The sequence below is a fragment of the Apus apus genome, chromosome 2 (assembly GCF_020740795.1).
Source record: "Apus apus isolate bApuApu2 chromosome 2, bApuApu2.pri.cur, whole genome shotgun sequence".
Lineage (NCBI taxonomy): Eukaryota > Metazoa > Chordata > Aves > Apodiformes > Apodidae > Apus > Apus apus.
Genome location: NC_067283.1, coordinates 12,407,600 through 12,432,935, shown reverse-complemented (window position 1 = coordinate 12,432,935; position 25,336 = coordinate 12,407,600). Strand labels below are relative to the sequence as shown.

Sequence of the window (25,336 nt, the reverse complement as noted above, 5' to 3'; positions counted from 1 at the left end):
CAGTGACATATTAGATCAGGTAAATGTGATGATGCATTTGTCTTCACTATTCCATCCATTAATTCCCATAAATTTACCTAATTTTATAAAATATCCCATGGCATAGGTTTGAAGAGACTATTAAGGCAGGATTGGGGGAAAGAAGAAGAAAACCACTATTTGATAAGATACCACAAAAGCAGACATGCATTGCACACTCAAAAAACCCCAAACCCTTACCTTTGGAAGCTCAGCATCTGGTTTTTTGTGTGACAGTAATTTGTAGGTGTTAAGGTTGTTTTCAAAGCTCCTAAATAAATAAGTGAATAAGATAAATAAAAGAGCAACTCTTTCAACTAACAGTTATTTTAAAGACACAGTTGGATTTTTTGGAAACTTTAAAAAACAGGTATGTCATACTAGCAAAAAAGTTATTAAAAATGTAAAACATGATAAAAACTAGAAATGAGAGAATACTGGAAAATATTCAGTTCTGTAAGATAATAGTGAACAAATATAAAATTATTATATAGCTGGCAACTTAGCTGTATAGATCAGGGATAAAGCACTTCATTATCAAATGACTTCAAACAGAAAATGCCCTGTTGACATATAAGAATGCAGAACATTTCCCTCCACATTACTGTTGGAAAACTACCAGCTACTTACAAACAAGCTCACAGGACTGGCCTCAAAATCTTGAATAAACAAACATATTGTTGCTACCAGTCAGCTCATACAACACAGCAGCTCTTTTCTTTGTGATTAGTTAGCCTAGCATCAGTCACTAGTCTGACAAAATATTGTATTAGTTTTCTTTGTTTTACATGCTTTTACACAGATAAGAATTTCAATTATTCTTCTGAAGCATCTCTTCTGTCTCCTCTAGTAGTCTCAAATACATAAAAACATAGAAAAATTATTTAAAATAAAATGTCAAGTGCCAGCAGAACAGCAAAGGAATCAGTTTTTCTAGAGCAAATAAATTGGTACAAGTTATTGGCCATACCTTCCACGGAGTCTCACAGCCTCAACAAATCTTCCCTCATCCATTGCCTTCTGGACTTCTTGAGTCTAAAAAAAAACAAGCTGGTTACTCAATATATTTAAAAAACAGAGGAAGTTGATTATATAATATATTACAGTAAACAGATCATTCTGAAATAGCTTTCCAAAGTAAAAAAAAAAAAAAAAAATAAAAATTGACATTTCATTAATTTATGAGCTACCTCTCAATCACAGCATAAATTACAGAGGACAAGAGAAGAAAAAAGTAGAAGCAGACACCTAAAGCCTTCCAGAGGGGAAAAAATAATCCATGTATCTAATCTGTGTTTTCTTTTTTTTATTTCAAGCTGAACATTTTTAGTGCACCTGACTGTTGTGTACGACATGTAAATGGATGCAAGCATCTGAAGAATTTGGTGTAGAAAAGATCTGAGATTAAATTTTTAAATAAATTAAAAATACATATATTTATTTTTCATCTATTCACAAATAAGTAATAACACATAGAAAACACACATTAAATTCATGATTCTCAAATGTGGGAAAGTGCTGCACACATTCCCACCAGTGTTTTAATGACAATAGACAATTATTGTAGACACTACTCTGTTGTAGTTAATGAGTAATGATAAATTGGCTTTTGGCCAGAAACTCACCATCTGCACACACTCCATCAACGGCAGACGAACAGACTGGTTTCCACACAGGGACACGACACAGGCAGGGGTAGCTGGAGTAGCTTCTAAAAGGGCAAGAACAGCTTCCACACCCATACGACTTGCCTGAAAACAGAGAGTGATTGTGTGTTGAAGCAAGCACTTAAAAGCAAAAGGTTTCCAATCACACAAATGGTCATGATTTCTCTGTAAATCAAGCTGAAGCCAAATATTCCTTGGTAGGTGAAAATGTCATAGGCTGTTTAATACCCTTAAGTATGGACAATTGTTCTTGCAGCTTTGCTTTTTAATCCTAATACAGATTTCTTTACATTAAGTGCTTCACTATTCTGAATTTGAGCTATTCAGAAAGTTAATCTGAGAAAATAATTGGTTTTGTCAAGCGAATAACCACTCCACCCTCAAATAAACAATCAAAATGTAGTTGTACTACAAGATGCCATGAGTAATTATTTTAGGTTCACTCACCAAAATTCTGTCAAAAGCTGAAGGGGTTCCACCTCTTTGCACATGACCCAAGATAGTTACTCGAGTGTCAAAGCCAAGTCGCTGAACCACAAGCTGCAAAGGATTTAAAAATACAGTGGGTTTATTATCATCATGATTATACACGTGTTAGCATTACTCTGCTTTATGAGCTATTGGAATAATAGAATTTTATATATACTATACATGAGTGCTTCAAAAGTAATGAAGATACTATAGAAGATAAGCCAGTCTTTAGTTTATTCCTAACCTAGAACTCAACTCCCAGTTCCTAATATAAAGGAGCATTTTATTGAATAATGATGAAACACTGGCTTAGATTGCAATGTTTTCACTGTAGTTATAATGGCTTCATCATGCACAGTCCTCAGCCTTATAAAACCAAGTCTAAACATTATAATTAGAATATTTGAAAGAAGTTCAATTACAGTCTTTTATTTGCTCCATGTTTCATCTATGTGCAAGGTTACACAGCCAAAATGATTCTGAGTCAAACTTTAGATCACTTCTAAACTTAACTGACAAGGTTTTTAAAACTTGAAAGAAAAGTAATAATTAAAATAAAACCAAACCAAACAAAAACTATTTAATTTGGTCTTTTTTTTTTTCCATTTCCTCTGTTACATATCCACTCTAAAGGCACAGAAAGACATGTTTTATTAATACATCTTCAGTGAGCATGTAAGATTAGGAATAAGTACTGGATACCATACAGAAGAAAAAAAATTCAGAAGTTAATTACAAAATAATCTATGCCTGGTATTTAGAGGGTCTTTTACATTTTAACTGGCTGAAATTTGTAGCAAGCAAGTTATGTTTCTTCCATAAATGCATAACAGCCATCTGCTGTTTGCACACTTAAAACTGACTGGTGCTAAATTTTGCTTCATAAAACAGCAATTCTGAATGAAGAATCAAAGATCACTCTCAAACAGCTGTACAAAACAAAACCTCATAGTCACAGGACAAATAAACCCTAGGTAAAGTCAAAGTGTCCATGGCTCCTTCCTGCCAATGATTATTTTTCAACTTCTTTTCTTAAGGGACCCTTTGCAAAACAAACAGAGTAATTTAAGCTCACAAGTTTTTTTTAATCGTAGACAGCAACAAACTTTTTAGCAAAGCAGCCATTTAGAAAAAAAAGTGATATGACTTTGTCCAAAGTAGACAGTATTATTTCACTGTGAAAAAGACCATTATTAGAATCTCACAATAAATGTAATATAAGATTATTATTATTGATGTGAGCAGATTTGAGACTTTCTACCAGTTAAGGCACCCGTGAAGTAGAAATGCTTGGGACTGTTGCTTTATATTACAAGGACAAAAGGTTATAATTAAAGGCTACTTAAATAATTCTCCTTAAGTGGACTATGGATTCAGATAATAAAGCACAAAAATAGAATACAACCAGTAAACTGTGTGATAAGCTACCATGCAGGAACATATTTACTTTACAGAAATGTTATTGTTAGTAACAAGCATTATCTTAAGAGCAAAACAGAAAGTACATCTTAAGGATGTTGACACTTACATCCTTAACCTTCTCTGATGTTATAGGTTTGTTGTGGCAATCAATAGCTCCTTCAGCTACAATAATAATATTCAGCCTTTTCTTTCGTGCACGATTCTATAATAGAAATAAAAGCATATCCATATAATGAAACAAACAAACAAACCAAAACCAAAAGGAATTTACAGCACAATTTTATAATTAATTGCTATGTGTTAAGCTGCTAGGATTTGAGGAAATATTTCTAACACTTGATCACTTCAGAGTTCTTACATATTTTATCTTCACAGGTCTTTTCATTGATGAAATGAAATGTCTTATATCAAATTCATGAGGAAACATACACACTGCTTGTATATGGATAGTTTTATGTAATCCCTAGAGTAGGTCATACAATTCTTCAAAACAATTGCAGAATGCAGGAAAAGTACCGTTTAAGATCAAATAGCACTATTTGTGACACCAGAAGCAAAGAGCTGCTGAAAGTCTCAATCAGTGAATTTTAAATCATGGTTTTCAAACAAACATCTGCAAAGACATCAGAGAATCCCAAACACAGCAACAGATTACCTCTGAAAGCTTAACACACATTGAATCTTCCCATCCTTCTTCTGGTGGATATTCAGGAATAAACACCCAATCTGCACCACAGGCTAAGGCACTAACAAGAGCTAGATACCTAGTAAATATAATAAATTATTAGACATTTATGGTTCATATTTCTTATCTTTTATAATTATATCTGTACAAGACACAAACTGCTCAAGACAATACTTACCCACAGTGTCTACCCATTACCTCCAGAACAAATGTCCTCTGATGGCTGTAAAAACAAGAAAAAAAAAAAACTGTAATACTGGAAGTCAAAAATCCAGTCCAGATTCTAAAAATCAGAGTCTGATATCAGGAAAAAGCCTGTGTTTACTACACTTACCAAGCACAGAATTCCTTAGCAAAACAGCGGGCAGTATTAACCAATGTATTTTAAATTACATATCTTCAGTACATAATTCATATTTACTACTACTTTCTTCTAAAACACGTAAAGGCAGTTAGAAGATAAGAGGTGAAATACATTAGAAATGTAAATGATGCAAACCCATAGTTAAGAACTGTAATGATATAGCTGTCTAATAAAACCCCCAAAAAACTAATTGCTTAAATTTTACCTACAGAAAGCTTATATGCAAACAGATGCTATTTTGTACTATTCAAGGTACATCTGGATCTTCTCTAGAAGAGTATGCAGCCAAAAAGAGCTTTTATTCCCATCCTCGAAATATTACAAATACCAGTTACCTAACTTATATTTAAAATTAAATTATATCCTCCACTACTATATGGCAATAGGAAACAAGATTTGAAGAATAAACAACTGTATATTTGTTATAGTTTTCTATAGTATGTAAAATTTACCTCTGAGCAGTGGTCATGATGGCATCCACAACTTCAATGATTCTGTGCAAGGCTGAGTCAGTTCCTATGGTCATGTCAGTGCCACAGAAGTCATTGTCTATGGATCCAACCATTCCCACAATGTTAAGGTAAGCATATTTCTTAACAGCCTCTCGATCAATCTTTCCTGTGAGCAAGTATCCAGAGAAAGAACCATTTATTTTTTTAAAAAAAACAACAAACAACAACAACAAAAACATTTTAGACCAATTCTTTGGGTGTTCTACTTTTTATAAATTAAACATATTCAAACATTAAATTATGCTTAGGTATTGTAGGTAACAAGGTTAGTCAAAACTACAAACAAAAGCAAGTCAAACAACCAACCAAAAGAATCCTGAATAGAATTCCTTACAGTAAGGAAGGAAACAAGAGCTTTTCAGTCCATTTCCAAGTGTCAACAGATTATTGTTTTGTAACCAACCTTAAATTTGGTGGTTTGGGCCTAAACGATAGCATTCAAATTATAGTTTCAGCGTATGACATGCAATGAAGAAAGAAGGATGCAAACTGGGTGTGATTATGGGCATATGTAAACAGTCAAAAAACAGCATTAAACTTTTGAAGAGTTCTGCAACACTGAAAGGCTCTGATTTCATGATTAATAAGCAAATAGAATAGAAAAGCTTAAAACTACCTCAGGATCTGTGGATGCGATGGTAGTAAATATAATGCCAAAATTTTGAAATGGGATTCAAGAACTATGTATCAGTGCATTTATTGTCTATATTAGAGAAAATAGTAGAAACCATAATGAAAATTATAACTAATGTCCACAAAGATAAATACAGCACTCTGAAGAATCAAAAGGTTTTCTATGAATGTATACCATGCATTACAAACCTTTTCTAGAGTTCCAAATGTGACTTAATAATCACATGAAAAGGGGATATCTGGTTGACACATTCTACAAAAAGCCATTGACAAGTTGTGTCCTCAAAGGATTTTGAGGAAACTAAGTAGCCACAGCATAAGAGAAGGCTTTTGCATAGATAAAATAATGTGAAATAGAGGGTAAAAAAAATACAGGGGGGGCAGTAGTAAATGCAAGTTCTTGTATTTGAGGAGGGTAGCCAGTGGAGTTCTACAGGGATCTGCACTGTTCAACATACTTGGCAATAACCTAGAAAAGGGAATGAGCTGTAGGGTGCCAAAATTTACAGATCAAATTAAATTATTTGGGTTCTAAAGGTGTGGGGTGTCTGAGAAGAAATGACAGAGACTAGCAAGACACACTGAGCAGTAAAAGTATCAGATGGAATTCATTGTAGATAAACGTAAACTAATCGACATGAAAAGTTTACCCTAACGTCAAAGACAAAATAATGCTATTTTCAGCATAATAATAAAGCTGGTTTCATTAACAAATCAGCTTCAATGCTCAATAGCAGGAAAAAAAAATATCAAAATATTAGAAAATATTAGAAAAAGTATAGAGAACAAAACAAAGATCATTATACTACTGTGTAGATCCATGGTTTGCCCTCATCTTGAATACTGGGTGCAGTTGTGGTCCTTCCCACCTCAAAAAGGACATGGTAGAACTGGAAAAGGTTCAGAGAAGGGCAACAAAGATGATCAAAGGTATAGAACTTACATATAAGGAACAACTAAGCAAAATAGGATCCTTCCATCTAGAAAAAGAGATTATGAAGGGAAAATAAGACAGCTGTAAAATCTCAAGTGGCATGCAGAAAGGAAGCAGGATTGACCATTCACTGTTCTAACACAAAAATTATAGGACATCAAATGAAACTAAAAGCCAGCAGGATCAAAATAAACAAAAGAAGATTGTTCATAATCTTCGTAATTCGTTGAAGCTGTAGAACTCCCTGCTGTTTTCAGCTAAAATCTGTATGTGTTCAAGGACAATGTATACATTCATGGAAGAGAAATTCATTAAGGACTAACAGCAGCTGGTTCAGAAGTCCCGAAGACAGAAATGGATGGACCTTAAAGTATTTACGTATTATGAACAACATAGAGCATCAACACAGCATTATTTAGGCTTGCTTTGTTATTTAACTTGGATGCAATCAAAGACAACTACTGGGCTGGATGCTTTTTCAGCTAGTCACTTAATGTTCTGATCTTAAGCAAACAGTGATGTATAAGCAGGAAAGAATCACAATTTAATAACCAAGTATGTTGCCTGTTGTAGGAAAAGGAATTACCATCTCAGTTCGGGTTTGAGGGCAAAGGGCTTTCAAGCAGAAGGTTCAAAGTTGAGGCCACGAACAAGATTCATAATGGGGGAAAAAAGCAACACAAAAAGGTACCCAGTAACTTATTTTGCCTTTTTGAACATTCACGGCATGTAAGAGATGATGTACTGAACTAAAAAACTGTTACTTTATGAAGAACTGTGTAATTTCCTAGAATGTATGCACATTTGATTTTTGAACTTAAGAAATACCCTCTGGATATAGCATGTGTATGTATAGTCAGGGTACATAACTTCTCAGGAGACCGGACTAGAAGTCTAGAATGTCTAAACGCAAACTTACCTTTCTGTGCCAGTTCTTCTAGAAGTCCACTCCATTCTTCACGGAAGAGATTGGCACCAGTTAAGCTACCATCTCCACCAATCACACAAAGATTAGTGATTCCTCTCTGAACCAAGTTGCAGGCTGCCTGCAGACGGCCCTCCCGGGTACGAAAGGATTTGCAGCGTGCACTACCAATAACTGTACCACCCTAGTAAAAAGGAAGTACAACAGTTTAAACTTTTAATTCAGCATTTTACAGTCTTTTTTTTTAGAGATGGATTAATGATGGTCATTTTGTAGCATAAACTCCATCTTTTATTTTGCAGTGAATAAAAAAGTAATCAAACCAGCTGGAAATTCTGTTCTCAAGAGCATATAGATACACCACGGAAAAGGAAAAAAACAAAAACACTCAAAAATTACTGATAAAGAGCTACTCTTGAAGGAAAGTGTTAAATTATTTGAGATTCATTTTAGTAGCATTGATATTAATTATCTAATTGTTATTTCTATGTGATGACAATAGATACAATAGTGATACAATACTAAGTAGTTAGGAACTTAAGATGAATTTGCTTCAAAGCACGACGTTTTTTTCTAATATAATGAAATACATAAACAGTAACAGAAAAGATGTATCCCTAGAACTCAAAATTACCATTTATTGTCATTCCACAGAATTATGAAAAGAACTGCATCTACATTTAGTGCCTTATAGATCAGACTAATGTCAAATTGTTTTATTAATTTATCTACTATATTTATTAATACGATTTAAAGAGCTTCCTCCAAAATGGAAGTCATTATTTTTAAAAGACTGAAGCAGCTTGTCACTGAAAAGTGCTGGGCATTTTGCTGAAAACAAGTTATTTACACCACTTCTTCGTTTATGTTGTTTAGTCACTCAAGGAAAGCCTAAATTTTGCCTTATTTATTGTCACAGTAACAAGTAAAGTTATTAAGACTGCATTTTTTTTTTTTCCCTGAAAACAAGTCTGGAGATTATTACCTCACTTCTGCACAAACATTTCCTTCATTTTAAACTTAAAATAAATCAGTCATGCCAATCTAAATTTGAGCTTCAAATCTGTAGGAGCTATACTGATATAAGCTGCCCTATAAGGAGGTGTTTCAGCTCTCAAGACAGTTGTAGGCACTGCTTTACTATTGACAGTGCAATACACAACAGCTGCTATTGGAAGAAAAAAAGGTGGAATAGAAGCAGTTCCACTTTTTCCACAGACAAAAAAATAGAGGCATACACATGGAGATATTCTAAAAATAACAATCAGGACTAAAACCACATTGAATCTAGGTATTTTCATACTTAAAAAAATAAAGCTGTACACGGAAAAGAGGCTGTATTTGAAACAACGCACTACAACATATTCTGTTTAAACAGAAATACAGGTTTGGATGACAAATCTTATCACCAAAACAACTGCATGCATTCTTTAAGCTGCATCCTCAGCTTCACTGTTGATCTGCTGAATTCCTACCAATCAGGCTCAGAAAGACATTTATCTTCTAGCATGTATGATATATACATATATATATATATATATATATATATATATATGTATAGGATGCCTATATCCTCCTCCTGCCTATTCTCTTGTGTGTGAATTGGTCATAACATCTCAATTTTCTCTTAAACATAAGATAGATCTGGATGATGGTCTTATAGTTATATACTAACTAAACTAAAACTAAACTATAGTTATATAGTTTGGTTTTAGGTAGTCCTGTGAGAAGTTGGACTCTGTGATCCTTATGGGTCCCTTCCAACTTCAGATATGATTCTATGATTAGATTCTAAAAAATAGACCAGACAAAAAAAGAAAAAAATGTGGACAAAATATCTCACAATATTCCAGGGTATTTTTTGGTTAAAAAAAACAAACAAACAAACAAAAAACCCACAAAAACAACGAACAAAAAAACCCCAAACCACGCATCTATTTTTTCTCTGCTAACTGCTTCATGTTTATTGTATTAGCCTCACAGAAAACTACAAAGAAACCCACTCTTCACCTGGAGGTAGTTTTCAGAAAGCTTGGCAATCAGTAAGGCCTTTCACTAAACATAGCATCTGCTCTGGAAGAGGTAACATTACCATGCTGAGGAAGGAGATCCAAATGGCCACCTGGCAGAATATTGTAATATAAATGGACAAAGTCACTGGTATTATCTGAGCACTGGAGAACTGTACTGTAATTACACACGTTACTATAATCCACTTATACAGGAAGCCACCAGGGTTTCGTAAGAAAACATGTGCCTTATGAAACAGTTGTTTCACTTTTTGCCCCTATTATGTCTTCCTTATTAAATACAGACTTGTCAATACAGCTTTAAGAGGCTAATACATGTAGCATTGAAAATCTAGGACAAAGGTTTCAAGTTTATTTCTGTGTACTAAATACACAGAGATCTTCAGGAAGTGTCAAACATTCATAAAGTAGAAACCAGGTTCTACTAAAAGTGGCACGTGCTGGTCACTCAGCCATCACAGAATTAGAATCCATAATTACAGTTGTTTGCCTGGATCTAGAATTTTGGTTCCCTGTCTAAAAAGAGATCAGTTTTGGGTCCCACTCCCACTCCCTAACACTTACCACTTGCAGGATACTTGAAACACTTTCCCATGAAACTTCTACAATATTATCACCTCCATCAACCATTCCCTGGTAACCCTGAAACAGAAAAAGTATTTCAGAAGTCTGATTTGAAAAATCATATAATATTTCCACTGCAGTAGTATTCACCCTTTATATTTTAATGCTACTATAAGTAATTAAAAATGCTGAATATATTAAAAAAAAAAAGTTAAATGAAGGAATATTCAAGCAGGTATCTCATTAAAGTGAAAAAAAGTAAAACAAACCCTCTTCCTAAAAGATCAGTTCCAAAGACAACTTCAAGATAATGTAACACTTAGTACAGATTACACAGGTTATAAACTAGAATGGCAATGTATTTTTCCTTTCTTAGGAATAAATATTCAGTTATTAAAAAAAAAACAACAATCAAACTACAAAGACAGAAGAACTTTGAAAAGCATTATAAAATGTGCTTCCTAAAAACACAACCTCAGCCTAAAGTCATAATCTTAGAGGAAAAAAAAAATCTTTATACAATTTTTATAGGTACAAGCAAAACAAAGAGCAATAATCAAAAATTGTTCATACTGGAAGAAGAAATCATGTCACATAATATTTATTATTTTTGGAGCTTTTACACAATAAAAAAAAGAAATTTATTAGAAAAATACAACTTTTAGTGATGCATTTAAGAAATCCTTAAAACCTTAACTCATATGGTCTTCAGAAACCAATGTATGCTGTAAGATAGGAAGTACTACACCTACCTAGAAGGAAAACTTTTCAGTGAGCAGCTGAAGGGTTTTACTATGCCTGGTTTTATTAACTCTTTGAATAAATACTAGCAGAAAGATACAGACAATTACAGATTCTTTTCCATTAGGTGATACTGTGAACACTGATTTTAAATATATTTTTAAAGTTAGAAAAGAAATGCTTAAACTACATATCAGCTTAAAAAAAAATAATCTTTCAGATAAAGTTACAAAGATCTTCAGACAGAAACATTGCAGTGGGTCCGATTAAGCTTGATGAAGGCTAATAAATTAAACTCACTTATGGTGAATTTGCTTGGTTTTCATTTTTAAAACAAAGAATCTGATGTTCCTTATATCACTCAGTAATGGGTTGAAAGCTGTTCCTATTAGCAACTACAATAACACAAAGATTCACAGGCAGCAAATCTTGGAATAGTGTGATGCTTTACCCTAACTCAGTTTGCAACACTGACTATAGTAAGCTGTACTACAAGCTGACAAAAATACATACAAAATATACATGAACTATTTGAAATTAACTGCAAGATTTGAAACATGTTACAGCTAGTCTAAGGATGAGCTGCAACTAACTCCTGTACCAAGCATTTTTAAGGTAAAAAAAACACCTCGTGCATTCTGGCCAAGAGTCCCCTTTGGTTCTACTTTCTCTGCATAGCCAAGCAAGCACAGGGGCTGTTTTAACAATTCCTCCCACTACAAGGTAAAGACAGGGTGTTTTTGGAACAAGTCTGATCCATTTTAGCTATTACATTAGCTTTTCTAACTGAGTTCTGCTTGTTAAGCAGTGCATGCAAACAAGCTCCGAACAATGTGGCTAGAATTTCCACACTGTTCTGCCATACCATAAGGAGATCCAAAAGTCATAGAATTAAAAACATCTTTCTAGAAAACCTATAGGGAAAAAGATGACCACTTATAAATGAATTAGTAATAATGATCTCAAATTCAATTTCTCATTTTAGTTATTTGAACATTGGTGCTAACTTGGTAACTGGGCAATATGTTTTAAGGATAGTATTAAACTTATAATATTTTATAAAATAATATTAACATTTGTAATTGTGTGGTTACTGAAAACTACTAGAAGATCTGAATACAGACCTTAATAAAGAGTGTGAGAACCTGTTAATTTATATTAAAGAAATAAAAAATCTTACTTAGATTCTAAAAATTGAATACTAAGATACTAAAACTATGGCGCAAGAATGGAAAAAAGTAAACTGTCCAAAATACAGCAAGCACTGTACTTGTAGATCAACCCCATTTTATGCTTATTCCTTCCTCTGCTCAAAATCAGAATAGTCAAAGACTAACAAGAGGAAATCTCTGTGGGTCATATGTTCACAGGTACATACATATACACTGTAACTGTGTACTAGCATCAGTGAGTGCACAAACCACCACATAAATGACATGAAGTTTTCCTCACAGAAATCCATTACTGCCATACCATTGCATTTCCAATGCTGGCCTCTCGAGAAAAAGACTCTTAATCAAGATGAAGAATCTAAAAGTTCCATAGCTTAGTAGTAAGAGCACGCATCCACTGGGAACTATGTGCTTCAATCCTGGAAAAAGGGTAGGTTATTTGCATTTTATTATATTTAAGACCTCAGTTTCTAAAATGAACTCTCATAAATGAGAAGCATCACTTTTTCTTCTCATTCACAATTAAAAAAAAAACCAAACAACCCAAACCCAACTTAATTCACTTCTGATTAAGGAAAATATAAACTAGCCTCCTAGAGCAGCCTGGTTCTTTTACATGTACTTTCTTCCAAGCATGGTGAAATAAGTCCACAGGTATTCAAATTTAAATTCAGATTGGGGTAGATTTGAGAAATAATGAGATGTTAGTCAGTGAGGGTGAGTAAAGACTGCTTATATAAAAATTAAATAACACAAGATGCTTATGTGAATAAAATATGAAACTGGGGCAACTGTATAGATTAAGCACTCTTTCCATGATAGCAGAATTTTCAAATTTGCTACTTTCCATTAAGATATGGTTTTATTTATTTATTTTATAGCTATTTTAATACATAGACTACACTTTATTATATTGATATATAATTTCTGTAATTTTATCCAAATTATTTTACAGTTTTATTTTCATGAGTTTTGGTTTGGTTTTTGTTGTGGTTTTTTTTTCCATTTGGGAGTCAAATTATGTCCAAGCAGCCCATTAATTTCAATACCTAGCTGTTACTTTCTCAGGAAAGTTGGTAAACCCAACTTAAAAAGACTAGAAAATGACTTATATCTAGTTCATTTTCAATTTGATTTATCTTGGTAATCCCTCTCTCATCCCCAAATGAAGCAAAGTGGAACTGGGAAGAAAAAAAGGAAAATAGAATTATTGTTTTCCTTAGAATATTGAGCTAATTTTGGCCACAACTGTAGAAGACAGATGGTTTTACAGTGCAAAAATAGTCCTTATGACAGAGAAAGTTACAAGAGAAAAAGAGCATATGACAACTACAGCAAAATGGTATTTAGAAGGCTGAGACCTTTAACTCCATTTTCAGCTCAAATTAAAAAAACACATTTTTCACCTCTTGAATGTTGCCATTCCACCCTTTTTCTTCATTTTTTCAGAGTGCCTTCAATACAAATATCACTTTACCCTGACATATGTGTGTCTAGTTAAAATGTCTACTCAAAATGTAGGGTAATTTTCATTGCTTGACATACTGAAATCTGCATTTGATAAACTGTATTTCATAATGACCTTATAAAAGTATTACATAGAATACCTTCAAGTATACATACATATGTAAAAATCTTCTCTGTATAGATCATGGAAAGGCTTATAAAAGGGATCATTCGAGACAAGTCCTACCCTAAGATTTTTACTTTCCACTACACTTGTCACCTGCATCTGTTTCCTATTTCAAAGTACTGAAGTTAAACAGCTGTTTCATTTCAAAGCTTATAACAGTATTTCTCTGAAGTACTTCTACTCATAGTGAAAGAAAACTGGCTTCAAGTTTTAATTAACACTGAGTCAGAAAGGAAGTGAGCTTTACATTCACTACCTCTTTAAACACAGAACTGAATGGACTAATCTAACAACAAAATTTTTCAGAGCTATTACCTACACTTTACAGTTAAATTTTTCTCCAAGACTACACTGTTTCAATGAAGACAGTCTGACATTATATAATGGAAACTCAAATCTCCAACACTGACTTGATTCTTACAATCGATTTTTATCCAGAAATATCTGTGACTTCACATTGGCAAACTCTAGCAAATAACAGAGAAGCATGATAACTTAAATAGTGCAATTTTGCTAAGTTCAGAAAAACAGAAATACCCAAATTTCTCTGGAACTTTATAATTCAATACATCCTGTGATAAAACACAGTATGTAAAACATCTCAGAAGTAAACATACTGTAAGACAAACTACAAAGATGTTAAGTTTTAAGTTAAACATAATTTAAAAATAAATAGATAAAATACAAGTTTTTGCCTTTATAAAGAAAGACAAAGAAAAAACCTCCTTATTTCCACAAAAGTACCTGACCCATTTCAGCAAGCCTGCAAAACAGCTGAGCACTGAAGGAATTCTAGATATTGGCCATGTAATTAGCACACACTAAGTATTCAGAGCTACTTGCTGTAGCACTGTAGTACAAAAGAATTTTGAAGCACAGCGATCTCCTTATTTGCATTTCAATATAATTCACATCTCCTTAGTAAATTAACTATAGGAATAAGCAGAAAGAAAACAAGTTTCTTTTTCACACAAAACTAAAACCAAAGTACTTCCCTAGCAAATCTATGAATTCTCGTATTCTGTACTTTAATATTAAACATTAAAATTACATTGCCTATGAAGTTTTGCCCCTTATCAAATGTTTATTCTTATTTGTAATCACTTCAGCCTTTGAAGGAGTTGTACAGGAATTCCAGTGTGAACAGAATGACTTCTTGCTAAATGTATTTACTATATTGTTTAATCCACAAATTTTATAAAAAGCATCCTTCTGGCCGAAGTGTAAATATAACTTAGTCTTCCAGTAAGACATGCAAGTATAGAATTATTTTGGCATTCACATTAAATTTGTCTCATCGTTTTTTAGCAAACACTTGTTACAGGAGTTAACAATCTTTATGCACATGTAGTTATAAGCTTCAACCATAAAATTCTGGAGTCTGAACACACTACTGATGGCGCAAGTTTTTTGGCAGAGTTTTTTTCAGTTACAATTTGCTACCTATTAGCCAGGAAAGAAGACACCAGCTTGACAGAACTCCTGATCAAAAACAAGTTGTGTAACCTGTGAAATGAGTGATGGCACATCCTTATGATAGCCTAGGAAAATCGGACTGAAAGTCAAAGGGCTAAGAATTAGTAGTTTTACTAGGTTTAGGAAGGTATTTCAAAAGTACAATATTTGAGGCCAAACATCTAACAAGTTCACAAAACACATAGCTCACTGCTAAGTGACAACCATCTCTGGTTTTCTCAGTATTTTCAAGCTTCTGGTGGCACACAAATTCCATATATTAAAAAAAATACTTTTAAATTAAATAGTTTTATCATATACCTTGTAAAAAGTACTTTCCACAAAAATAAAAAAAGATTACATAAAATGTTGATTTAATTAAAGGAAATTACATTTATAACAATTTTTCATTTATACAATTCACTCTCCATAAGGTTTCCACAAAAACTCAAGGATTGTCAGAAGACAAATACAGAATGAATAAAACAAAAACTAACCTCATAAATAAAATACACTTTGGCTTTTACATAGATTCCCATGCGTACTACTGCGCGCACAGCAGCGTTCATACCTACGAAAGAACAAAATCACATTGTTATAGGTTATCCAATATTCTTCATGTACTACTATCACAATTATTAGCATCTATTAAAACCGAAATTTGCTTAATGACAGTGCCATCAGTCCATGAATATGCAGAGTGCAGAACTATTTGCTTTGCTATAATAATTATGTGGATGCCAGCATGTACATTAATCAGAGATTAAATTGTTGCTGATTGTAAGACAGCATTGTAAGAGTAACAGGTACTGAACCAGAAACAGAAAGTAAATTCATTTCACAATAATTATTATTTTCTATCTGAAATGCAAAACAAGCAGCCAGTTAAAAATCAGCTTCTTAAAAGGAGAATGTATAACAGTTCTATTTCCTGAGCTTTCCAAAGTAACACAGGTATATGCACTGTATTTTGTGGGGAGCACAGCCAAAGCCCTGGACAAGGGCAGGTATCTACTTAAAAAAAATAAAGGTAGCAGTAAATTAACATAAGAAATGCTGCATGGTATCATTTGACAGAAATGTGCCTAATTATGACTTTGCTTCCTGGAACTGCAAGCTCATATTGGAACTCTCAGCTCAAAGACATCTGACAAATTATACTATGGTAAAATCTTCCATTTAAGTCCAGTGGCCAAAGACTTAACCTCCCAAGCAACCATGGAAGTTCCCCTGGTCCCCTATGTGGGTCAAAGGAATTTCTTTTATAACCCATCCCTTCCGATACTGTGCTACTTTGCTCCCTTAGTCATTATTCAGTAAGCTCCCAAAAGTAATAAACTGATTGCTTCCATACCACGTAGACACAAGAGATTATGCAAAAAGCACAAGGACAGAAGAAGTTATAGACTAGACTGAAACAAACAGCCTTGGCACAGCATCTGAAAAGGAATGCAAGAAACCTCACAATCCAGAATACTAGGCACTGATCCTGCAAATCTGTTGCATTGATATCAAAATAGCAAAGTAGTAATTTAGGCCTACTGTTTCATATACACATTAGGTGTTCTGCTATTTGGAGATGTAAATAGTAAGTCAAATATATAAACCCAAAATACAGTAATCCATAAAGATCTGTTCCTACATTATTCACCATTACTGGAAAAAATACTGAGCTATAAAAGCTCACCCGTCTGAATAAAAAATGAGACTGAGGTTTTCACAAAGATTCACTACCTAGGAACATACCAGAAACTCCCTGCAAGTGCCCAATGTGAAACAAAACTTGTCTGTCAAAATCAAAAGTTACTTTGTTGTTTGCGTAGATGTTACTTAGCCGTAAGATTAAAATAACGAGTAACAGTGTTTTCCACATTAATTCTGTATTAGGAAATAACAAGAATTCCCTCAGCCAGAGTCAGCCTTGTTGCAGAGCTGGAAAAAGTCCTCAAATGCCAAGTCAGCTAAAAGCACAGCTTTGGAGGATGAACGGGATGATGCCAAAGAAAAGCAGAGAATCTCACACACAGGCTGCATTGAAAAGAAAGTTGCCATGCCAAGTCTCAGATCTCAACAGATCTACTGCACGAAGCAGTTATCACCTCAGGGAAAATAACAAGAACACCCCACCCACTCACATGCAATGTCCCCTACAAAGTAGAGACAAAGATCAATGACTATAAAAGGAACAGTTCTTTACAGCACTGTCATTTTCCTCAAACAGGGAAGACCTAAGCACGAGCTACTCCTTTCATCAAAGTCCACAGCTTGACTCTATTCATTCTCAGCATGTTGTGTGGGAGATTCAGTTTTTTTGTTGGTGGTTGGTAGGGAGGGTTTTTGGTAGCTTGAGGCTGAGGCTTTTTTGGGGGGCTGTTGTTGGTTGTTTGGGTTTGCTTCTGGACAGTTTTTTTAAAGATAAGAACAAGTTTTTATATTAACTCTTTGGCTACAGAATTCTAAAAGAGTGGTTAAAAGGTTTCTGAAGGCAAAGTTAATACTCATTGGATGAGAACTACTCGAACTGCTCTTTTAAGAACCTTCCGGTTTCGAGGTTCAATTTTGTCACCTCTCCTTATCACCTCAGCAGGACTGTTTCAGCTATCTAATATATGTTCAGCTATAGACTTTTGTGTCTCTTTCAACAGTAGTCTTTGTATTCCAAGTATCAAATTAGAATTTTAAAAAGTACGTGAACCAAATAGGCTAAAACAGAACAGCTTTGTCAGAGAGAAAAAAAAAAACAAAACACACAGACATAAAATACATTCACATGTTCACCAAAGATATGCACTTGTCTTTTTTCAGTTTCTTGCTTACATTTCTGCTTTATTGGTCATGCATCCAAGCTTTTCATCTTTACCACAAACCTGTGAATCAATGAATCTTAAAAAAGGGCATTAACTGTTCTCATTACAAGTTGTCCAGATCTGCCATACATTTGTTATTTATAAATTAGCCTACAAATGTTAATTTGGCTTAATGTTCATACTACTTTGAAAACAGAGTAAAATATAAGCATTTATTTCTCCAAATGATAAATTATTAGTTACATGTGAATATCTTAATAACACAGCCACACACTTTCCCAGTCAATACTTTCCAGTTTCCATGTCTTACATGAAAAGTTGGCAAATTCAAGAATTTATCTGCTGCAGGAAAGGGGAAAAGCCCAGGAAAAAAACAAAAAAAAAAAAAACAAAAAAAACCCAACAAACAATTACAGACAGAAATCCTTTTCTCAGTACCACCACTTTAACAGATTATGAATCATTATGTACATTTTAGTTTTATTTGACAATATATATTTAATCTCTTTATACTGAAAAAGGACTTGGGTGTGTATTGGTGAGCTCCTAAAGAAGTGGCTTGTATTTCAGAAGGGCTGAGGACTAAGGGATAATTTGATATCTACAAAATACAGTTAAAACCTTGAAGCTTTATACTTTCACCTGTTGGCTACCTAAATCTGAATACCCTGCTTGCTGTGATTCAAGTATGTTAAGAGAATTTAATGAAGTCTCTGTAGAACTTGTCTAAAAAAATGTGGCTGTATTTGGTTATTTGTGGAGTCTTAAAATAGAATTTGTGAATTACCATAATAACTATGAAATGAAATTACATGCTTATTACTGAAAAAGAGATTTACCGGGTTAACCATGGATTTAGCCCTGAATAATAAATATAGTCCCATAACATACAGGATTAGAATACCAGCTTGAGAAGAAAGGCACGAGTAAAACCAGTATTTTTTATAATGTAAGAGTTACATTAAAATCTTACTGAATTTCTACTTGCTTTTGCATTAAAGCCTTTGATGGAGGAAAAGATATATTTTGCTCTTTTGGACTCAGCAAAGGTTAGGTAATCTGCAACTACTCACATGGCTTTACATAATGCCTGAAATTAATTAAAGAGTTGATAATTTACTGTCCGTCATATTGTCTACTCAATTGTCTTTGAAAGCAATAATTTTCACAGCAGTTACAGACAGCACTGCAGAAACCTTTAGGTTATTTGAAAGGCACCCCCCCAAAAGAGCATTTCTCTCTCATGCCTAAATCCTGTTCCACATGCATACGCACCACTACAACCCAAAGGAGTCTGAGTAAAATTAAAACACTATTTAGTGTTTCAGCCAAGTTTTCCTTATGTTACTCAGCTCAACAGGCCTTTAAATAAATAAGCGTAATACTAACCATAGAAAAATCAAAACTATGCATCTTGGACAAGCATCAATATTTAAATACCACCAACTTAAAAATATAAACACTGGCTTTAATGCATGCTTAATGACTTTGCATATATGCTTAAGTGCTACCCTCAATAAAGATCCAGACTTAAAACACTATATAGAAAAACATAGAAACTAAGGAAAATATCTGAAAATAACCAAATAGGAAAACATTATTCAAGTGTGTAAATGGAAATATCTGTAATGATGTAAGAGCCTGTAAACATCAAGAGGAAAGACGAGAAGAAGCAGCCAAATACAACAACTGAACAAGTCATTAAGGACACAATTTGGGTTTGTTCCATTTACTTTTAATTATGTAACAGTATTGTTTTTATATAATCACAATGCTTCTAGGTACCTGAAGAAAATACTATACATTTTTTCATAACAGTAATACTGTATTAAAACAGAACATTCTAGTGCACAAATATATACAATGGTGTAACACCTATTCTACCTACATATCTCCTTCAAAATTAAAAAATATCTTGAGACTACTTTCAGTCATAGAATCCACTAGTTATAGAAGCAGCTCCTCCAAAATACAAAATGTATTTAGTTACACTCATCCATTAATAACTACATTCCTTAATTTTACATAAAAATTATAATATTCTATATATGGAACACAAATATGTATGTACTTTATATACATGCTTATACACACCCTATTAGTTGCTGGGAAAAGTGTCTTTTTCAGGGGCTAGAATCCAAAAATTCCTTGTGACTGTCTTCCATTTACATAAGTGTTAATAAAAAACCTCTGTAACTTGGACAGCATAAAAGGAATGTGGGTTGTTTGGGTTTCTTTCATTGTTGGTTTTCTTTTTTGCTTTAAAAAAAAAATAAATTATTTCATTTGTTCAGTAGCAAAACTTCTTTTTGCATCATATGCCACCAGGACAAAATCAGTACACCTGCACCACCATATTAAATGTCTTGTGATATTCCTCAGAAGCCTGTAATGCTTCAAGAGTAGAAATACATAGATCTTTGCTTCCACAATCATGGTTTGTGTTATTCCAAAGCTCTGGAACCCAAGAGGCTATAAGGCTTCTCTTTAGGTATTTCTAAGCTCAATACTTGCCAAAAGAGTGGAGTTTTTTCTTTTGTTCAGTGCCAAAATTTCTTCTTCCAATGTAAATGACCAAGATAATTGCAGTACATCTGCACTACTCAATTAAATGTCCCTTGAAATATTGGGATGCCTGTAATGCTTCAAATGTAGAGATATGTAGAGCTTTACTTCAACCGTCATGCTCTATGATATTTCAGACCACTATCATGTAATCCCTAAGTCCCTTACTATGCTGTCTTCCACAACACAAAGATAAATCTTTGCGTTTATCTCAAAAATGATGTGGTCACATTTAAAGACAATAATCTTGAGCCAGTGGATTGGGCAACAGCTCAAAGTAGCCACAAACACATCATTCCCCAACAGTACACAATTGCCTTCTATCAGAAGCCTTCAGATAATATTGCTCCTTCTGTTAAAGGACCATACCTATCATGGTCCTAGAATAAGCCATCTGATTGGAGGTTATATGACCATAAGCGACCTACAGCGGCCAAAATTCTCTGTGGTAGCCACTGGAACGCAGCATAAAATACAACCAGTGTTCTTCATGCCCTGAAGCAGACCACAGCCAGAGAGTCCCACAAAGTGAAGACAGAAGCACAACTTAAAACCCATTTATTAGTTAACCTTTCTGAGATGCAGCAATTACAATTTAGAAATAGGCCAGAATCAGAACTAATGCTTACATTGTGAGAATTCTGCCTCTAAAGGTACTTGTGATTATGACGGGAAGTACCTGCTTTAGTTCACAATATAAGCTCTGGCTAGCTAAAGTGATGTACTACCAAGTTTAGTACTTACATACCTTAAGTGTACAAAATACAAATCTTTTTCCTGTGAAATACATAACTGATAAACTGTTAAACTCTACCAAACAAAAGAATACATCTGTGTTGAAAATATGGTGACTAAACCATAATAGTTCCAGTATGACATATACATACTCTATAGTCTTTAGTATTCCACAGGTAGGAAAAGAACAAAAAACCTTTGCAAGGAAATACCACAAATGTGGGGAAGTAATTTAAACCATAACACGTCCTATAAATACAAAGGCTTGTGTAATTTACATAATGCTACTTTAAATTATTAAAAAGTACAAGTAAAGGCAGCAACTTTATTTTAAAATAATTTCAAACATTTTTTTTCTGGGCTATGATTTACAGCCCAATTTAAACCAAGGCATTTACTGAAATGAAGATTAGGAGTTTACTACAACACTAATGGGTGGTCTTTCCACTCAATGTCCTGTAAGCTTAGTTTGCATTGCAATCTAGCATGTAACAAATCTTAAAAAAAACCCAACAAAACAACAACAAAATCCCAAACAAACCAACAACAACAAAAAAACACACCAAAAAAACCAACAAAAAATCCCCCCTCAAAACAGGAGACTGGAACACTTGTATTGGTACTTTTTTGCCTATATCAGTTTGTAGTTTTTGCCTCACCCACAGTTTGCTTGAACATATATTTTCAAACAGCTCTGCAGAAATAGCAGCATATTTCCTTCTGTGCGTACTTCCCAACTTCAATTGTCTTTTGCACATTTGCACTACAGAGAGCAAGTGACCTTGACAGGGTATGACTCATTCTGTCCCTTGTTTAACTCCTAACCTAGCAGGCAAATAGACTTGAGGTTGCATATTTTACACATCTATATTGTTACCAAGGCAGTAAGGGTTATGAACATCAACTGTGTTGTGTGATTCAGTTGAAATTACCAAGTTCTCAGACGTGTTTTTGTCCTCCCCTCTTTCTTCCAAGTTAGGACAGTAACACTGCCGACAAAATTACTTGGAAGACATCCAGTTCACTTTGTTTGGTCTTTGTGACAACCTCACTCCTCAGACAGCAACTTCCACAGGCTGTTACTTTTTATCCCTCTATGTAAATACGCTGCAGTTGCAATGTGCCGGATAACAGAATCTAGACGTTACCAACAGATTCTACAAGTCCTTTAAAGGTTTTAATTCATATAGCGGCAAGTGCAGATTAATATTTTATAAAAAGAGGTACATCTGCTGCTGCATTATATAATCTCCAGCCTCGAGGAAGCAAGCAGCAGGGCTCAGCCCCTTGCTGAACACACTTACTGCTGCTTGAGGCAATGCCCTGTCACACTTTAAAATGGCGATTTGGCGACCAGGCAAACAAAACAGAGATGCCGGGATTCACAGTCCCTCCTAGAATAATTTTACAGTGGAACTGACACTGAATGCAAACTGTGGATAAAACTTGAACGAGTGTTAACCCACCGAGGATCAAAGGGAAGCCATTTAAGGGCATCGATTTGTTTTTTTTTCTCGTTTTCCTCACCGATTGGTACCAAATCCCTTCCATCCCTTATTAGAAAGAGTTTTAGACAATCCCAGGTAAACCCGGGGGCTCCCCGTTACTCCTGCAGGCGTACGGAGGAAGGAGGGAGGGAGGATGCTTCTCCCAGCCCCGATGACGCAAAGAGGCGGAATCTGCAGCGACTCGCAGCGGATCACGTACACACCGGGGGTGGGGAGGGCGCGGGAGACACCGGTCCACGCAAACCACCGCCTGATGGACGCGCCGGGAAGGCGAGCCCCGGAGCGGGGGAAGATGCTGCTGCCGGCGGCCGCTCGTACCCGCGGAAACCGGGCAGGACGCGCCGGCCGCGGATGCGAGATGATCCTCTCACGTCCCCACGTAAAAAGCTGGGGGAAACAGTCATTAAACTACCCAATCCACCCAAGAAAGACAGAGAGATTCCCTTCCCCCCTTTTCACTTCACAAACGCGAGTAAGAGGGTCGTTTCTTCTTTAAGTGAAAGTACTTTTGACACACTGCCGGCAAAACATTTTAAAATTCCTAATTTAAGGGAAGGAGCCAAAAGCAGTCATCACTCAGCAAATATCCTGGCAAACGCAAAGAAAGCGTCCTCTCAAAAACGGTTAAATATTCTATATTTGACATCTTAATTAACTGAAACATTCAGCTATGAATATATTAAATGTTTCTGGTGGAAATGCGGAAGTGAAAGCGTAGGAACACATGAGTAAACGACTAAGTACACTGTGATCAAGTCTCTTTTCTTTTCCTTCCCTCCTTATGTCTATAGGTCTTTTGTTCGCCCTGTCCTATAGCTAGGACTCCCTCTACGCTCAGGAGATTCAAAGAGGTGAAACACGTTTCCAACATCCTCCTGCGGGGCTAGAGAGTAAACCACCACGTGAGCTTTCTAAATCATGGGTAGGAGCACAGACTTGTGCTTCGTGCCAAAACGAAGTGAAAAGCAGAGGAGGCGAGGGCTGGCAGAACCCCAGTAGCGCAGCCTCCCACCCTCCGTGCAAGGCAGCACGACCTCCTCCCCGCCTCACAGCAGCCACTTGCTCTCTCTCCTCACTCCCCGCTCCCCACCATCTCACGAGGGCTGAAGACATTTTGGTGGTAAAAGTTATTGGAGCGTTTCTGCCCACTTCCCTGCCAAGACAGGCTCAGACGAAACGTGATGAGAAAGGGAGGGAAGGATGAGGGTATGTTCGCAGCTCAGACGTCCAGGCCGCGTAAAAGTCTTTTAAATTCTTATCGCAAGATAGATAGGTCAGAGGCCAGCACGGAAAGAGAACCAAGCAATCTCGTGTGCCCTACTCTCGGACTGCCTTTTCTCTCCACCACCTCCATGTGCCTCTCCCGACGCGGCTTCCCGCAGCCAGCCCAGAGGCAGCCCATGCTTCCTACTCCTTACTCACAGGCGCTGCTACACCCACCGGCGCCTTCCCCAGCCTCCCTCACGGGCGCCCTGCCTGCCAGGGAAGCCCTTCCCCCTCCTGGCCCCCTCACACCATCCCCCGGAGGGGACTCCTCACCCCCCCTTTCCGCTGTCCCCATTCCCCACCGGGGCTGCAGTCCCCCCCGACCAGTCCTTCATCTTCTGCCTCTCCTTCCCCTTCCTCCTTCCCTTGCTACCGGAGTGAACGGGGTGAGCAGCTACCTTGGGCATCGCCGCCGCTGGTCAGCACCCCGATGGCCTTCCCGGTGCCAGAGAGGTTCTCGAAGAACTTGGGCTGGTGATCCATGGCGCTGCGGGGGCGGCACCGGCGGGAGAGACGAGCGAGGTTGTTGAGGAAGCCCCTGGCCGCGGGGCTCTGCTCTGCCACCCGAGCTGCACGCCCCGCTGGATCGAGGATTTGGCCCCTGCAGAAAAAAGAACCCGGAAAAAAAAAAAAAAAAAAAAAGAACAAAAACCGGTGTGGATGTGTATTTACAGACAGGTATATTTCTACAGAAAAAAAAAAGAAAAAAAAGAAAAAGAAAGAGGGGACGGGGCGGCTGCGTGAAAAAGCTTGGGAAATTTAAAAAAGAAAAGAAAAGAAAAAAACAGAGGTGATGAGAGAGCAGAGAAGAGCCGCACTCTCACATCGCAGCCAACCCCCCGCCTCTTCCCCGCCGTGCCCGCCGCCACTTCCTCCCCCCGCTGCGGGTGACAGCCCTTGGCGCGGCCGGCACCGCCCTCCAACGCCCCTGCGGGAGCGCCGCCTGACGGGCGGGCCCGCCGGCCAATCAGGAGGCGAGCTGCCGCCTCGCGCGGCGGCCGTTGCGGCGGGCGGGGCAGGGCGGTTCGGAGGGTCCGCGGAGGGAGGGGGCTGCGAGGCGGGGGGAGCGGGCGGGGCGGCAGGTGGGGGCGGGAGGCCGCGCGCCGCCCTTCCCCCAGCGGCGCCTGAGGCGGGAGCGGTGCGGGAAGATGGCCGGCGTCTTGGCGGGGCGGCAGCGGAGGGGGAGGGGGGTCTGTCGGGCAGAGTTAACTCATCCTCTCCGCGGTAAC

At 36.4% G+C, this 25,336-nt stretch overlaps 1 protein-coding gene across 4 annotated transcripts in view; it reads right to left on the bottom strand.

The window, feature by feature from the left end:
• Nucleotides 1–24,952, bottom strand: part of PFKP (phosphofructokinase, platelet) — a 43,266-nt gene extending 18,314 nt beyond the window's left edge. For 3 of the 4 annotated variants that reach the window (XM_051612939.1, XM_051612936.1, XM_051612937.1), the window contains exons 1-12: nt 24,506–24,952; nt 15,724–15,797; nt 10,226–10,303; nt 7,626–7,815; nt 5,080–5,245; nt 4,442–4,486; nt 4,234–4,342; nt 3,685–3,780; nt 2,133–2,225; nt 1,644–1,769; nt 989–1,053; nt 220–289 (exon numbers count right to left, since the gene is read on the bottom strand). In XM_051612939.1, coding sequence (XP_051468899.1) covers nt 220–289; nt 989–1,053; nt 1,644–1,769; nt 2,133–2,225; nt 3,685–3,780; nt 4,234–4,342; nt 4,442–4,486; nt 5,080–5,245; nt 7,626–7,815; nt 10,226–10,303; nt 15,724–15,797; nt 24,506–24,590 — 1,197 coding nt within the window. In that variant the 5' untranslated portion in view covers nt 24,591–24,952. Of the gene's footprint in view, nt 1–219; nt 290–988; nt 1,054–1,643; nt 1,770–2,132; nt 2,226–3,684; nt 3,781–4,233; nt 4,343–4,441; nt 4,487–5,079; nt 5,246–6,581; nt 6,632–7,625; nt 7,816–10,225; nt 10,304–15,723; nt 15,798–24,505 lie in introns of those variants that run through there. The other variant, XM_051612938.1, reaches the window with a different exon arrangement.
• Between the last annotated feature and the right edge of the window lie 384 nt (nt 24,953–25,336).